The 17516-nt window shown below is 44.1% G+C and overlaps 1 protein-coding gene across 1 annotated transcript in view; it reads right to left on the reverse strand.

The window, feature by feature from the left end:
- Window positions 1-360: 360 nt before the first annotated feature.
- The window catches only part of PLBD1 (phospholipase B domain containing 1), a 44655-nt gene continuing 27499 nt past the window's right edge, over window positions 361-17516 (reverse strand). Inside the window, exons 7-11 of the mRNA XM_075935232.1 lie at window positions 12970-13170; window positions 12712-12852; window positions 2992-3177; window positions 1926-2032; window positions 361-608 (exon numbers count right to left, since the gene is read on the reverse strand). Coding sequence (XP_075791347.1) covers window positions 441-608; window positions 1926-2032; window positions 2992-3177; window positions 12712-12852; window positions 12970-13170 — 803 coding nt within the window. The 3' untranslated portion in view covers window positions 361-440. The remainder of the gene's footprint in view (window positions 609-1925; window positions 2033-2991; window positions 3178-12711; window positions 12853-12969; window positions 13171-17516) is intronic.

Genomic DNA, 17516 nt, shown 5'->3' on the forward strand with positions numbered 1-17516 from the left:
AATTAAAAAACAATTACTAGTCCTGTAGCACCTTAGAGACTAAAAAAAGGAGATGGTCTCATGAGCTTTCGTGAGCCCAACCCACTTCTTCAGCTGAAACAAAGGAAAGGCAGGCATCATTCTAATTTTACAGATGGAAAAACTCAGGCCTAGAGATGACAAGTGATTTGCTAAAGGCACGTCCTCCTTCATTGCTGTTTTGTCATTATTCTCATTGTTCAACTGCCGTTTGTGACTAACCCATGGTAGTTACTATGTTCATATAGGACTGATTAGATGGTGCCCCGTCAAGCCCGTTCTTTCACAGAACAAAGCTCTGGACGCTAGTTAAGCAGAAAGGGGTGACGGCACAAACACAGGGACTTCCAGGATGTTTTATTTTATGCGCAAGAGAAAGTTTTATGAATATTTTCCCTTTTTCTGAAACTCTGATACCGGTTTCATAGGATTGGCCTCATGGCGATGAAGTCAAAGTTGTAGACTTCTGGCAGACCCTGATGCCTGGTCCCATTGAATTGTTTCCAGCTGAACACAGGAAGCCCATCCTCTACAGTTGGGCCGCTGACAGCCCAGGCTGCAAACACCGAAGCCATATGGAAATCCGCCACCTGTGAAGGACAGAGCAGGATTTTACAGCTAGAGAATACATTGCTCTATCCTACTTGAAGTACTTACATTCCATGGAGAGGGAGGCATTGCTCAGGTTGGGCCAAGCGGGTATATGCAGGAGTAAGGGAAAGAAACTGAGCAAAGGAAATCAGCTGCGTCCATGCACCCAGTAGCTGGAAGATTCTTCCCATAGCAGCATCCGTTGGGTCAGCCTGTGCACTCCTGGAGTTGCGTCCCATGGCCCTCAATATAGATCCCAGCTGACACACCACCATCTCTTCTTGCCGGCTACTCTAACAGCGGGGCAGGAGGGTGGGTATTGGAATGGACGTGGACAACAGTTATGAGACAGTGAGTAGCCATTTTTTCTCCAAGTGCTTTTTCCTATCCATTCCAAATCAGGTGACTCCCAAGCCTCAGTTCAGCAGGTGGGGTCAGAGTTAGCCACTAATTGGGAGCACTGCTCTTCCAGTGGCTGCGAAGTCTCTGGCCTGCTGGGTGACTGCATAGGCCGTGAAGCCATCCCCTTTTGGGCATGGGGGGGGGCGCTGCTTCATGAGTTTTGAACTCTTGGGGTGAGTAATACAGTCCATGCAAGTTGATAGTGTCTCCTCCCTGTCTAGGAGCTTACAAAAAATATGAAACTGAGTCCTCCCCCCGACACCCCTCTGCCCCCCACTACCATCCACCCCCTCACGCTGAGTCCTGCCTGTCCTCCCCACTAGCATCTGCATCCTTGCGCTGAGATCACCCACCCTTGCCTCGGGCTGACTGAAAGCAAAACCAACTGGCCCCACCGGCTGCATGTGAGCTCAGGCAGTTCCCTGGGCCAGTGGCAGCCAGCGCAGCTTTCCAGACCAGGCGGTGCTCTCTGCGGCTGGGCATACGTGGGCCCAGAAGCTGCTTCCCCCCATATCTTGAGGAGCCTGTATAGATTGAGGAGCCTGTGGGCTGAGTCACCACCAGAGGGAGTCAAGTATCAGGCAAGGCAGAGCTCTACAATCCTCTGCAAACTGTCCCATGCTGACCAATGCACTGACACTAGCCTGCACACACAGCTCCTACTACATGTAAACTGCAGTAGCCCCTGGACTGGCGTGAGCTGGGACAGAGCACCTCCCCTGATCAGCTAATCGTGCAGTCGATACAAATTGCATCAGCTGTGCCCATGAAAGCTCATGATACCATCTACATGTTTTGCTAGTCTATAAAGCGCTACCAGACCATTTGTTGTTTTTTTCTGTAACAGACTAACTCCTCTACCACCTGAAGCTCTTCAGTCAGACAGTATGTATGGCCAGCCAGGGGATCTTTACCTTTGAGTCATAGCAGCCTGCTGGCATTGGGAGAGAAGGGTTCAGGTCTTCCCGGCAGCAGATAGTGTTGCACGGATTGTGCCTGGCATAGGGGTCCTTCAGGTAGTCTGGGAAATAAATGGGGAAGAGAAAAGAAATCAAGTCAGTCTGGTCACACAGCCATCCACAGTAGGGATAAGAGTTCCTCCCACAGAGTCCGGAATGGAATACTCTGCAATCTGATGCTACAAACGCTCCCTAGGAAGATGTAATGAAAGAAAGCCAACACGAGAACCAGGGAGGGATCAGGAGAGAGAAGGGAGTGAACAACTCTGGTCTTAATATTTTAGTCTAGAGCAGAAGAAAAAGAAAATTACAAAATAATGTTGACAAAAGATCAAGATGGCAAGGAGCAGAAAATCGGGAGTCCCGTTGCCCTTTCCCTTAGATCACTGCCAGTTCACCCTGGCCAAAAGTCCTCCCAAACATTACAGGTGGCAATCAATGTTACATGCAAAAGAGAATCAAAATAAAGCAGCTAAGGTCACCTATAACTAGAGGTTTATTTAAACCACTTTTTCCCGTTAAACCCAATAAGATAGAGCCTGATAGCATTAAGACAAAGCACTGTGCATTGAAGGACACGCCTTCTGAGGGGAATGTTAAAGTAGGGTTTTTTTTAAAGATGTTATGCTAATTCCTCTCTGTTAGTATTATAGACACATTGCTTAGTACATAAAATGATGCAATATCCTTTCCTTGCTCTAGCTGTAGCCAAGAACAATTTTCCCTAGAAAGCCCTAGCAAGCCTCCTAGTTCTGTTGATGTTTCAGATGTTCTCTGGAAAGGTTAGCTAGACTAGGCCCTCCCTTGTTCCCAAATGGAGTTCAAGACATGAAAATCATTTCCCTTCTTTTTTTAATCTCATACCTAAATTGTAAACTCCTCAGAACAGGGACTGTCTCTGTTCTGTTCATACAGCACTGAACATAACGTGATCCTGAGCCATGACTGGGGCTGCTAGAGCAACACTGTAATATAAACAATAAATAAAAATCAGGTAATGGAAAACAAATGAGCTTCTTACTGTTATATCTCATTATGTACTTCATGGTCTCCAAGTCAGTCACTTTCCCTTGGTCCCGCCGGAAAATTTTTGCTCTGGGAGCCAATTCATAAGAAAAGTCTAAGCCGTATTTCTCAACATATTCTGCATACCCACTAAGGTTGTAGATGGTTTCATGGAAAGGGATGTTGTAAGAAGGCCAGTATCCTGCAAGGGAGACAACCCGTTTTGTTCAAACAAACTATGCACTCGTTTAAAAAAATGTTTAATTTTTCTGTTGCCTTATCCATGCCAGTGAGGGAACATAAGCTAGACCCAGTCTAACAGCAGCATAACATGTCAGCTACCTACAGAAGCCAGTGAGTTAACTCACAAATAATTCCGCCAGATAGATGGCATCAACAGAGTCCCAAGCCTCAGGTTTCCACTTTGGAGGCTTAATCCCACAAAGCAATTTTGAGTCATTTGCAGGCTAGACTTACAAGAGGGGAGATCTGAGCTGTTCACCTATAGATAGTACCCATAAGCTGACCACCTATGAACCCTCAAGACTTGCTGAAGCAGAAGATGCAGCCAGACGACTCATCCACAGTAACACCTGTCTCCTGCAAGCACATCTTGAAGCTACCCTGAGCTGCTTTTGTAAAAGAAAAAAATGATTCCTAAAAGGAAAAGGTGGCCAACTTCACACACCAAATAGATGCATCCAAACAGCATGCTGAACAGTTGAGAAACATGCTAAAGCATTGAACAAGCTCAGAAGTAAGGAAGGGGTAGGAATCCTGTGCCAAAGCAGGGAACAAACAGTTGGGGATGGGGGCAAGTCATGAACCTCATGGGACATAGGTTCCCCACCCTGTCCTAGACAGACTTGCCTAAAGAGGTGAAATGAGCTTAGATCATTCAGCATCACTCCCTCCGGTCTGAGATCTATCTGCCCTGGTTTGAAATCAGAGTTCCTGTCTATCTACAAAAAGGCTACGTTGTTGTAACGAAACACAACTGAGCTAGTGACACAAGTGGTAAGAAATGCTGCCAGTGAAACCACAAGAAATAGTTTAGAGTTTCTGGTAATATGGAAGGAGCATTTTGAGAAAGTGCTTAACCATGTAATTTTTCCAGATGCAAGCATTTTAGACATGCCAGATGAACAGGGCAAAATGGATAAAAGCACTGAGCCACCATCTAAAAGAGAAACAAAGAGCAATGAAGCAGTTAAAAACGGGGGAAACTGCAGGAATAGATAATATAACAGCAGAGCTGCTAAAGGCTGGTGGAATAAGTGTTATCAAAGCATTAGAAAAAAATATATAAAAGTGGTGTGGGAGCAAAGAGCAAAAAGTACTGGATGAGTGAGTGAAGACAATAATTTTACCAATCCTGAAGAAAGGTGATCCTGCCAATTTGCATAATAGAAGAGGCATGAAAAGAACAGTGCAGCTTCATTTAAGGTCAAAACTGAACTGATCCCCCACACTCTCCAACAGTTGATGGGAAAAAGAAAAGTTGAGAATGGAGTTAAAGTTGTTTGCTCTTTTCGTCAACTTCATGAAAAAATTTGATTTGGTTTGGAGGGAAACATTATGAAAAGTAGTCAAATCATATGCAGTTCCAGAGAGAATTACTTCAATTATAACAGTTATGTAGAAAGATTCCTATACTATAGTGACATAAAAACTGGTGGAAAATTAAGCAAGTGATGAAAGTCAAAGTTGGGTGTTAGACAAGGGGCATGGAATCACCATCACTTTTTATGACGTTCTTAAACTGGATGTTAAAAATGATAGATTGGAGGGCTTGATGCTGGGTAATCGGAAGTTAAGATCCTGTAGATGACACTGTACAACTAGCAGACCTGTTTGAATTGTCTGACACTTTTTACTACCTTGAAAAACTGGTGTAGTCAATCCGGACTGGCAGCCACTTCATCATCTTGACGTTTATTGTAGCTTGGAAAAGTGACACTATATAAAGTGTTGAAATGCCGAAGTATTGAAGTCATAGAACAAGTACCTAGCAAGATTGATCAGTGCCAATAGTTCCATCAAGGATGAGGTTAAAAGGACATGTGCTTTCGTAACAAAGCTGATGAAATTAAGCATTTGATAAAACAATTCTTTGGCTCCGAAATGAAAATGAATCAAACCAATGTACTAGCAGTATTACTCTGTGGCCTGGAAGCTGATGCTTTAAATGAAACAGACATCAGAAGGCTGGAGGCAACAGAGATGACCATTCTTTGGAAGATGACAAGTGTCAAATGACAAGTGTACCATGGAAAGATATTACGATAACTGAAGAAGTTAGCAGGCGCAGGATGTGAAGTGACAGTACAAGTTTGGCTTCAAACAAAAAGATTACAATGATTCTGCTACCATAAAAGCCAAATAGATGACAGGATGCCGTGAAAAATGATGCCTAAAACCATGGTCAGTCAGACCCGGAGCCTGACCCCCGACTAGATGATAAGTATGGCAAAGGTAGCTGTGTTAGTCTGTATTCACAAAAACAAGCCTGAGTCTGTGGCACCTTTTAAAGATTAACAGATTTATTTGGGCATAAGCTTTCATGGGTAAAAACCCACTTTGGCAGATGCGATTGACAAAGTGGAATTTTGCCCACAAAATCTTATGCCCAAATAAATCTGTTAGTCCTCAAGGTGCCACAGGACTCGTTTTGACTTGATGGGAATTAGTATGCAGGAACATGACCAGGCTGGGCTTAATGGAGCAACAAGCCACAGACAGAAATGAAAGGCAATGTTATAATGCTTCCCATGACTGTAAAAGTTCTTTGGGATGAGAAGAAGTGGTGTATGTATTTCAGATTTCAGGAAAATGTTTGATTTGTCCTGTGCTTGCTCCAATATTTGCAAAGTGTGTCCAGATAGTCGGGAAATGACCATGTTATCAAAACACTGTAAGAGTCAGGCCAGATGGCTGAAGAGGGTAGTGGAAGGCAGATGTGTTAGCCCCAGAATGTTAAAGGTCCTTTATCCCACAAACTGAAAAGGGGTTACCTCAGGTTAATTAGAGGTACCTGAATCCAATTAAGGGCTGCCTGCAACCTTTTAAAACCCCTCCTCCAGTGAGAGGAAGAGAAGAGAAAAAGAGCAGCTGTTACAGGTGGGATCTCCCTGGTCCAGCACTCTCCAGACCTGAGGGCTGTGTCTGGACTGGCAAGTTTTTCCACAAAAGCAGCTGCCTTTGCCAAAAAACTTTCCAGCTGTCTACACTGGCCGCTTGAATTTCCGCAAGAACACTGACGACCTCATAGACTCATAGACTTTAAGGTCAGAAGGGACCATTATGATCATCTAGTCTGACCCCCTGCACAGTGCAGGCCATAGAATCTCACCCACCCCTCCTAGAATAATCCTCTCACCTATATCTCAGATATTGAAGCCTTCAAATACTTTGAAGACCCCAAGATGCAGAGAATCCTCTAGCTGTGATCTGTACCCCATGCTACAGAGGAAGGCGAAAAACCTCCAGGGCCTCATGTAAGATTGTCGGTGTTCTTGCGGAAATACTATGCTGCTCCCATTCGGGCAAAAGCCCTCTTGCACAAATGCTTTTGCGCAAGAGGGCCAAGGTAGACAACGCGGTATTGTTTTGCGCAAAAAAGCCCCGATGGGGAAAATGGCGATCGGGGCTTTCTTGCACAAAACTGCGTCTAGATTGGCACGGACGCGTTTCTGCAAAAAGTGCTTTTGCAGAAAAGCATCTGTGCCAATCTAGATGCTCTTTTCCGCAAACGCTTTTAATGGAAAATATTTTCCGCTAAAAGCATTTGCGGAAAATCATGCCAGTCTAGATGTAGCCGAGTTGTCCCAGACCAGTGAGTTTGATGGACCAGGGGAGGTCAGTGCTCCCCTGCTGACTACCCTGCTCTGGGGCTCCCCTCCCTGGAGCTCCCTGCGCTCCTGCTGACCAGTGTTTCCTCTAAGCTGCACAGCAGCATGGCTTCAAGGGAGATTAATCAGCCCCACCCAGTCAGTCAGCTCCCTGCATGGAGTCCTGAGCCTCTGGGCGGGGCTGATTAATCACCTGTGAAGCTGTGCTGCCGCACAGCAGAGGGATCACAGCTGCTAACCCTGCTAAAGCTGGCCCGGCAGGGGCTCCCCACTTTGCTGTCCGCCTGCTGCCTCAAGGTCTCCTGAGACCACTTGGCTGCTGGTGGTCCCACTGCCACAGGTTGTTCCTTGTGGTTCCCAGCTGGAGCCACCCGGGGCCCTCAGCCCCGCTGCCAACAGGGGTTCCCCAGCCAGGGCTGCCCAGCCATCCCTCCCTGCTGCTGGGGGTTCTGTGGGTTCCCCAGCTGGGGCTGCCTGCCTCCGCTAGCCCCACTTCACGGTCACCCTCATCCTGCTGCCACAGGGAGTTTGCCAGGATTCCTGGTCAGGGCCACCCAGCCCATGGCTCCACCAACACTGGGGATTCCCTGGGTGGGGCAGGAACTCCCAGCTGCCACCTGGCCCCATTGATGGTGGGAGTTCCCGGCCAGACCAGGGGCTCCCCAGATGCTGCCTGGCCCAGTCAGGGCTCCCCAGCCCCAGCATTGTTCTGGGGCTCTTTGGTCCAGTAACATCCGTGGCTTTGCCAGACCACAGTTGTTGCTGGACCAGTGTCCCGGCTTTGCGAGGTTCAACCTGTACCAGGCTAGTAGCAGCAGGGAAGCAGCTTCTCCAGCAGGATAGGCGACAGTTTATTCCCATAGGGAAGCAGACACGCCCCCTCAGAACAAGCAAACAGGATGACACCCCATCCAGGAGGCAGGGAAAGGTTTCAGCCTTTGTTTGGATTAGCCCAGGCTCACCATCACCAAAGGAAGGGAAATGTTAAGACTGGCGAGGGAAAAGAGGTGCCTTGCTATAACACGGAATGTAAAATGTTTATTCCAACATGTAACACTCAAAGACTCTCTCAAAGTTGTAAGTTGTCTAAGCCTCACAATTTATTTCATTTTCCACCATAGTTCCCTGCAGGGTGCCCAGGCGTGCACCCACACAAGAAAATGAAGGACTGCACATCTAATTAGTGGACTTGCGCAGGCCTGGCTATGATTCTGCTAATTCGATGCCTCCTGGACCCTCAAGAGGATGTGGAAAGTGAGCTAAAAGGGTGAAATAAGGAATGGGGGGGGGGCAAAGGGGTGCATGAGGATCAGTGGGTTAGATGGGGTTGGGACTAAGTTTGGGGGTCTACCAACTGGGCTGCTTGCAACAGCCAGGGAAACACACCAGCTGCAGCAGCAGCTGGCAGGCAGAGGAGAGTCCAACTTCATTTCATCCCCAACTGAGCTGCCTGGGAGCTGGGAGAGAATAAAAGTCCCAGCTCCAGCAGTGCTGGAGGGCAGGCAGAGGAGATTCTGATTCTGTTTCAACCCCAGCTGGGCTGTTTGGGGGCTGGGAGGGGAGAGATGTTCTGGCTGGAGTAACAGTGGTTTGTTTTTTAAAATGAATCCAAACTCTTGTGGTTTTAACCTGTCGTGTCCAAATCTCCACTCAGGGGCTACAGTGGCACTGGCCAGGAGAGATGCCTCTTCCTGAGCAATTAGAACTTGGATTCCAGGCAAGTGATTCCCATTAGGTTTTGAATTTTTCAAGAGAGGTATGAAAACCATTAAGGCCAGATCTTTGTTGTCTAGTATAGTTCTGACTCTTCAGAGTACTTCAGTGACTCATAACACCAAACATAGTGCTTGCTACTTATGCTTTGTAAAATAAAGACCTTATTTGCAAGCTCTTTGAAGCAGGAATGTAAGCTCTGAAGCTGTGTGTTAAGGAGCTCCATTTACTTAAGGGATGTGTAAAAACTTAATGAGCTTTCTCTGATTTTTTTTAAGCCAGTGAAATACTGTGTAAAACCAGGAAAACTTTCCCTTTTTCTGCAGGGCTCTGTGGCATTTGCACAGTGTCTGGGTCCTAAACGCCCATTTAAAATACATGTAGCCAACCACTTGATGTTTTACTTCCCTTTGTATTTTCATTGTTGTCATTTGTTTGCAATTTTGTTTGTTCTGTGTTGCTTTATTATTTATTTTTATTATTTTCTGTGAGTAAAGTATTCAATTGAGTTGATATCCCATAGAAATTGTATAAGCCACAGTAAGTGCCTTTTACTCTCCTTCCAGTATCAGAAAATATTGTATTAGTGTTTATGATGAAATCATGACTATTTCTAGTGATTCAGAGATCTGTTTAACATCTTAAATCTGAGCTATGTGTGCAGATAACATGCAGGCAAGAGCAATAGTTCTGTGAACTACAAAAATCCATAGTATGGTAGTGTTTTGGCAGGTGCTTCATTTTTTGAGAGCAGCTTTCCATGAAGATGTAGTAGTCTATGTAAAGAGGAGTAGATTATTAAATTAGGCCTCTGGTGCATATTTTTATGCTTTTATTTAACGACCTTGTCTTTCTTTATGTACCTGTTTTAAATATATTACATTTGGTGTGTTTACTAGCTTTAATTGTTAGAAAGGATGATAAAAACATATGTTCCAATGGCAGTATTAATTTTATTTGATTTCATATTACATATCTTAAGCAGTGCATCTTGTTAATTATGCCTTATTTTAATATTTTTCTTCCATATCTATAGCATATTATCTTGATATTGGTGCAAAATTCAATCTGCACATGGATGGAAAAAATTAGAGGAAACATTCTTTTCCACTCCTATTTAAAAAAAAAACCAAACTACTACATACTTGCAGTTTTCCCAATTACTCCTGAATTGTGCAATGAAAACATCTTTTGGCTCTTATTCTACCCTTCCCTAAGATCTCCTACATGTGGTACGAGAAACATTCAAATGCAAAGTTGTTCTGTTTATTGCAAAATTTTCAGTTTGTGGGTTGATAGTTTTTGTAAATGCACTAGCTGTGACTTGTTTCTCTTCCTTGTCTGATTTCCTTTTAGTTCTTTAGTCCTCGCTGCATATTTTCTATCTGCCTGTCATTGACCAACAGCTTGGATGGAATCAGGACTTCCCCAATGTCTTCTGATGCTACCCATCACTTTTCAGGCCCATTCTTGACTAGCGCCACTGCTAGCCCTAATTACCTGAAGGAAGGAGCCAATTGGCAGCACTGGAGATAGGCAGGAAGATAGCTACTGAGATCAGATGCATACAGCTGCTAAACAGAGGGGTAGTATGTCCTGCTCCCCTGGAGACAAGTCAGGACTCTGTTTGCTTGGCTCTCAGCAGCCAGATTCACAGGCCAGACCTTAAAAAGGAACTGCTAGTGCCAGGCTTAGAGCAGACAGTTTTGAACAGGCTACTGGGAGAAGTGACAGCAGATGCTGGAGTGAAGGGTAAGTCATGTCTAAATACAGACTATCGATAAGCTGTCAAAGCTTCTCCTCTTGGTGGGTCCTGTGCTTTCAGGCAGATTGCTCACCTCAGAGGCTCACTGCAGCCTTTATTTTAGATATTTTCTCTAGGGCACCAGCTTGCCGTTTATTGAGCCAGCGTCATCATTGGCCAGCATGGGGGAAAGAGGGGAGACCGAGCTGCATAGCTTCTGCTGCCCCTCCAAACGATTTGGGCAGAACAGATCTCTTTGCCAAAATTAGTCCTTCTCCTGTGCTGACTAGAGAGTTGGATAATGGGTGGGAACACAGACCTGCCCTCTACTCTGGGTGCCAGCCCAGAGACCCTGTGATCGCATCTGCCTGCAATGTATCCAGCAACAGCTGTGTGACATCTATGATCCCCATGGCCCTCCCTAGCATCTTCCTTACTGCAGGCTCTTTCTCCTAATATATGTACGCACTTGCTCCTCCTAGACCTTCCTCAGCACTGTCTCTCCTCAGCTCAGAAGTGGAGCCCTTTTCAACCCATCTACACTTCAACATTGGCTGTAAGGTGACCTGATTAGCCTGGCTTACTTGATTCTGGAAACCACCTAATTGATTCCAAGTGTCTTAATTGGCCTGATTGATCCTGGCAAGTTTCTGCTGGTTCTGGATTAGCCTTTGTTAGTTTGCCTATTTAATCTAGGGTTCATATACTTTGCTTCTACTACTCTCCCATAACTTTCTGGCCTGACCCTGTCACAATAGGTTCTGGGAAGCAGCTATAGGTGGGGGATGAGGCCAGTAGTTTTCTTGATTTTAGCCCAACAATACAAGTCAGGAAAGATTTAGGGCTTGGAAACAAATGGAACAGCTTAAATGACACCCAGGCCTGAATCTAGCCTCCCCATTTTGTCTTGAATACATGGTGCAAGTGAATGGGCAGTCTAGGGGGTCCAGACACAGAAGCACAGTCAGAGAACCACCTTACTCTGGTTACATGACAGAAAGACTTGACAAGGAAAAGCCACAGATAATCAATAATATGGGCTGCGGGGATAATAAAGGGCGAGCAACTGGCTTCACAAATGGGGACTTGGCAAAGTGACTATACCAAGACAAGAAAAACCTGCAATTGCACAAAAGCAGCTGCAGTTCAGCCTAAGAAAGGCATGGACCCACCAGGCAGAGCAGATGGTTTGGTCCCAGTCACTGATGCATCCCCAGCCGGCACTGCACTTCAGTGTCCGTCGCAAACTTCTCAGAGCAAGGAGAAGGAGGAACCATCTTGCTAAAGATCTCTCTCCTGCCACCTCCCTTGAGATCAGCTATTAAGCACCTTCATTTCTACCCCCTCAGAACAGCCACTGAAGTAGTGATGCTAAGCCCACCCACTCAGCAGCAAGAACAACCAGCTGCCATGTAAATAACCCTGTTTCAGATCCTCAGAGAGGATATGGGGGAAGCATCTGCCCACAATGGCCAACATCAGATTCGCTAGTTGGCAAACTTCACTTTCTGAAATGAACTCCCCTAACCGGAAGGAATTAACGAAGCCTCAATTTGTTTCCCAATTATGCCATTTTGATAATAGTGAACATCTCAAGGAGAAAAACCACTTATGTCAGCTGCTTCAGTGGGTAAATGGTACAAAAAATGTAAGGTGGGTGAAGAAATTTTACTGATTATTCATAAGCATCACACCAAAAAGTTGCGCATCAGTTCTCCAGCTCATCATATCTTCAGCTGTGCAACAGCACCATAGAAACAAACAGTGAAGTCGGTGGACAGAACTCAGACCCAAGCGTCTAGAAAATGTTTGTGAATGTGCTCTGATTGCTGATACTGGGCTGTTAGTATGATTTCTCAGTACACCTGTGGGTGACATTTTCAGTCAACCTGTCACTAGTTTTGCTATAAGCTTAAGGCATCTTCTGGACAGCAAGTATTTGCTAGATGGCATAACCCCAAGAAAGCTCAGTTCAGAGACTGAGTCTGGCTATCAGAGTCTTTTTCCCCCCCTTTTAAACCCATTTCCCTTTGGGGTGACTACCACAAAAAAGTCCAAATGACTCTCAATGTCACAATAATTCAGCATTAATTCAAAAGCACTGCCTCCTGCCTCAGGGACAAAATAAAGTACTCCAGTACAGAGGGAAACCATGCAGGAGAAAACCAAGTCAGGGAAAGAACAAGTCATCAATTCTTACCTTCAGCACAGGCACCAGGTTAGCGCCAGTTACATATGGTACAGCATGGTGCTCACAAGCAATTACTGTTGGTGAGAGCTAGGAAACGTTTACACAAAAAGCTTCCCAACTTGGACACATGCATTAAGACTCCAATGTAAACCCTTCTCATATGTAAAATAATATTCCTGCCACCTTGAACAAATGGTTTAATTTTCCTAACCCTAAAGCTCTCAAGTCAGTGATTACCTTTACGAAGAACATTTGTCTGATCAGAATACTCTACAAGCATTGGAATCTGCTCAATGATATAGAGCGCTCCATCATCCAGGCTATATTGCAGCTTCACCTTCTTCATATCTAGGACCATGTATTGATTGTTGTAGGTTCCTGTGAGTGCAATTAGGAGGAGGTTAGATCTTTCACTATTGCCTAGAAAAGCTGGGGGGGGGGGGGGAGAGTAGGGAGTGTTTTCCCTGTTCAGAGGGTCATAGAAAATGTACTTACCAGAGTTGTACCTTAATAAGGTTTGTGCCCAGGTTTTGCCACTGTCTGCCATCATATTGGCAATACGGACTCTTTGCCAAGAAAAGAGAGATTCAGGCACCACGTGTTCAAGTAGAGTTTGGTTATACAGAATGTTTGTGGTCTGCAGCATTACCAAGCCGCTGCCAAGTAAGTAAAAGTCATCCACAGACATCAAAAAACCTTTAAAGAAAAACAGAAGAGTTCCTTGTTATCTTTGTAGGCTCTTAACTTGCTTTGTTAGATAAACAGCCATCAAGGCACAGCAGAGACTTGAGGATAAGTAATAATCTTATTTCCATAGTAATGGTTATATAACTGCACACAAAGGATCCATTTAAAATAACGTGACTCCTTTTTTCAAGGGATCATCATCAACCTGTTCAAGCTTCAGATCTCTCAGTTTTGGGGCAAGAGGTATTTCTTATAATTAGTCAGCCCAGCAGGGATTAAATAATTATAGCAGGAAATCCTCTTCCCAACTCCACCTTTTAAAGTTTAGTTCTACTCTGAAAAATGAAGTAAAAAATGGTGCTATCTTAGACATCGTTTCTGTGCTGTGTCTGTTGAGAGTCCTCTCTAGTTGTCACTATTGACAAATTTCCAAATTTTTACTTCGGCCTATTAAAGATAATACAGCCACAGGACACTGAACAGGATCCCTTTGTTAGCATTCCAGTTGCAGATTCCACACCACAAGATGTACAGAGCTATAAAGAGCCAGTATAATACTGAGATTGCACAAGTATCTGCAGACTATCCATAAATCACAAATACCTTGAATTTCAGATCCCAAAGTGCAGTTCTTGGGGCTGCAATTGTGAAAGCTGGGAGAGGGGAACTTTTTAAATGAGCTACCCTGATTAAAAAGAAGTCATAAAAACAAACTTATACCCCTAAAATACAATTTATAATCGCATAACTTTTCAGAGTAAACAGAACTCCCTAAAATGTTCATTTCTAAACAGCTGAGTAGCATCCCTTTCAGTATGATTATTCAGACAGGTTGCAGGTAATTTTATGCAGGCCATTTTATTTTTTACTTCTACAGCATTTTCTATTGGAGAGTTTCATTATTTGTAAAATGCATTAAATTAATACTATGCAGCCCAAATTTAGTAAATATTATTCCCATATTTCAGATAAGGACCTGAGCGCACATAAAAAACCTTGTCAAGGTCACACAAGAAATCCACAGGAGAGTTAGGAACAGACCCTAGCTCTGCCTCCCATTGCTATGCTTTAACCAAAAGATGGGCCTCTCTCAAACAATCAAGGCACATAACGTGCAACAGCTATATGTGCTCCAATAGAGCAATAGCAATTTTGAAGGCTCAAGCCATTATCCCCCCTCATAAATCAGAATTCTATTGTTGTCTGAACATGCAGCTGCAACATGTATCTGCAAACACAAAACTGGTAGGGAACACTCATGGCTTGAAGTTCTGAGTAGTTAGTTCCAAAAACCAAAAGTCTGCAACAAATAAAACCTATCCCAAGAACAGATATGGGAGAAGAGCTAGAGATGCCAAAAGAAGTGAGAAGAGACTTCTCTATTGCTAGTATTTTACACAGAAGACACTTGGATACTACAGTGATGAGAGGAAGTACAAAATGCTTAGGATTTGTATACATGGAAATTGGAATTGAAACAACTAAACTAGTTGTAATCAACACCTGGAGTTACTTTGGGAGCAAGCCTGTGTGTGGATACTCACTTGGAATAAAAGTAGATTTTACCCATTTAAGTTGTATTGGACTAGGACATTCTTATTATGAAATAACTGTTCACACATAGGCTTGCTCTAAAATAACTCCAGCTTATTGAATGTTCATTTCAACTTCCATGGAGACAAGACTTAGATACCCATATACAGGTCTTGCAATGAAATAGCCCTACCATGGGAGTGCAAAGGCCAGTTCCTGTTTCTCCTTGAAGACATAATGGCCTGATGGTCCTGACTCAAACAAGCCATCTTTTAGGGTACCATGTCTTTCAAGGATCTTAGACGTTTCCAGGAGACTGTGTGTGGTTCTCTGTAGCATATGGTCTGGCCAGCTGGATTCCCCAACCGAGGCAAGTCACATCTGTAATTTGTGATTTTATTCTACAATGACTGTTATTTACAAAGGGGAATTTTTAATTACAAAAATGCGAAAATCCAGGTAAGCCAGAAAGGATTATTTCTTCCTGGGTTTTCATTTTCACTGATTTTTGTCCTCCAATTGTTTTTCAATAAAATACCATCTGCCAACCTTGCCCAGTCTAATTACACATGCTTGTGTGGCCTGGGGCATATCTATAACCTGAGAAAGTTCAACCAGAGGGAAAGGCCCTCAGAAATAAGCACAAGTGAAAATGAGAAATCAGCAGATGACTGGAGTTCCATTCATTCATCCTTGGTTTTTGCTCCATGTTTAAAGATGCATGAGAGGTTGATGTAACTGAAATTGCCTTTTTTTGTGTGTGTCAATTATTTCCTGTCTGTACAATTCATCTACTTCATCTGTTAACCAGTCTCCCATTGTTATCAGCATATCTCAAACAAACTTCTCAAATGAATTCTGTCACTTCTATATAAAAGCCAGCATAAGCACTTCTGATTACATCTTCTGGACTGGAGCCACTTAGCTTATCTCCAAGCTATGTAAGAGACTGAATCTTTCAGGATCTGGAGCCTCATTCATCATGGCACTATTAACTGCTGAGCAAAGTGAGGCTTTGTACATAATTTGATGGCATTTCTCAATTTATCTGCATGTAACACAATATCTTTTGACTATTGCATCCCATGAATTCCAAAATTACAGGGAATGTTCTAGTCATCACTCAGAATATAAAGAGGAGACAGTGACCTCAGAAAGAGCTGCAGCAGGGGAGCAGAGTCAATCTGGATATAGGCATGAGGAGGAGATATCAAGTTAGGGAAAGAGCAAGAATTGGGAAGGAGTTTGTGGCCCTCTTGCAGCCAGGCTCCTCAACCCAACTCCAGCCCATCCCCAACCGGGGCACTTGTTCCCACTCCAACTAGACCTTCCTCCCCAGCAGGAACATTCATGTCTCTGTTCCCGCCAGGCCTCTCACATTCTAGCCAGAACTTATGAGTATGGGGATATGAATAATGCTTCTCTGCAACGTGTCCTGACCAGGAACAGTCCAAGATTATTGTCAGCAGACAGGGGTAGCAGACAGGTGTCGCTGGAGATAGCTCTCTATTACTTTGCTTAAACAGAAGATCAGATATCAATAAATTGCTGACTCAATCCACAGGGTTGATAGGCTACTTGACAGCTGGCTACATGTATTGTGTGTTGTAGTTTGGATGGTACCTTTTCTTATTCAAAGATGGCAACAATTATGTCTTTCGGGGGGGGGGGGAAACACGTCAATCTGAGTGGGGATCCCAGTAACAGGAGTCCTTCTAAAAGCAGCAGGCATATCATGTAAGTCATCTTTGTCAATAAAGCTGTTTTCTGTTCACACTGAAGGCCTTTTTTGAATTCTTGAACATAGCTGCACACTGGAAATTACTTGCTGAAGCCATTTCTTGCCAGACTGTCTATTCTTTTGATAGAGAAGTTGGGTGCCACATCCACTGGGGCCAAGGAGCTCCAGACTCTGGTTTCTGCCTGAGACTTGGCTCCATGGTCCATGTAGCATGGCTTCCCCCAGCAGCTGCAGAAATCAGGTCCCATCCTGGACAATTCTGAATTGTATCTGCTATATTTAGATTCATGTGGCATTCTCCTTAAGGGTGAGCCAGTGGCTAAAGCATTGTGTTTTCAGCTAGGCTTTAAAACTTAATTAGCCCAGCAAAATCATGCCTTACGCTCAACTCAATGGCATTTCTCTGTTTGTCATGAGGTCACAATGTTCCTCAGTGTTTAGCACCACATGGGCTGTGTCCAGGGAAGAAATGACCAATCCAACCCCTGCAGGCAGCAAGGTTAGGGTTATGGTCAAGAACACTGAAAGGAGTGAGAGAGAACTGGCTGAGATACCTCTGATGTCACAATACTACTGCTCAGGCTCCTCTGCTTGCTGCACCAAATGGCACCATCAAGGAAAATTTGTTGTTGATGTGAAATTGATAAATCAAGAAAGGTGAAGAGGAACAGATGGGACAAAATGGACAATAAAATGTATGTTTTGTGGCAGTATCCTGTGAAACTTCTAGAGGTTCAGAGATAGAAAGTGCTTTGCTACCTCCCCCCATCCCTCCACTTCTCAGATTGGCCTGCATAAGCAAGGATATGTACAACCCTCTGGTTGTAGCTATTCCTAACCACAAAATAAATAAAGGATTCTTAATCAAAAGCATAATAAATGCTGTGACAATGTTATCTAATGAATAACTTATTTTCCAGACTTCAAAAGAGGGTGCTAGATTTAAAAAACAGTATTATTGTGACTCGTATAGATCACCTATCCCGGGCAACATGACTTGTGTTGCAGGAAAAGGGTGTCAAATAGTACACAAAATGGGGAGGGTTTTTTTCCTCCTGGGAGGATACATCACTTCTTGAAG

Source organism: Pelodiscus sinensis, chromosome 1 (assembly GCF_049634645.1).
Source record: "Pelodiscus sinensis isolate JC-2024 chromosome 1, ASM4963464v1, whole genome shotgun sequence".
Taxonomy (NCBI): domain Eukaryota; kingdom Metazoa; phylum Chordata; order Testudines; family Trionychidae; genus Pelodiscus; species Pelodiscus sinensis.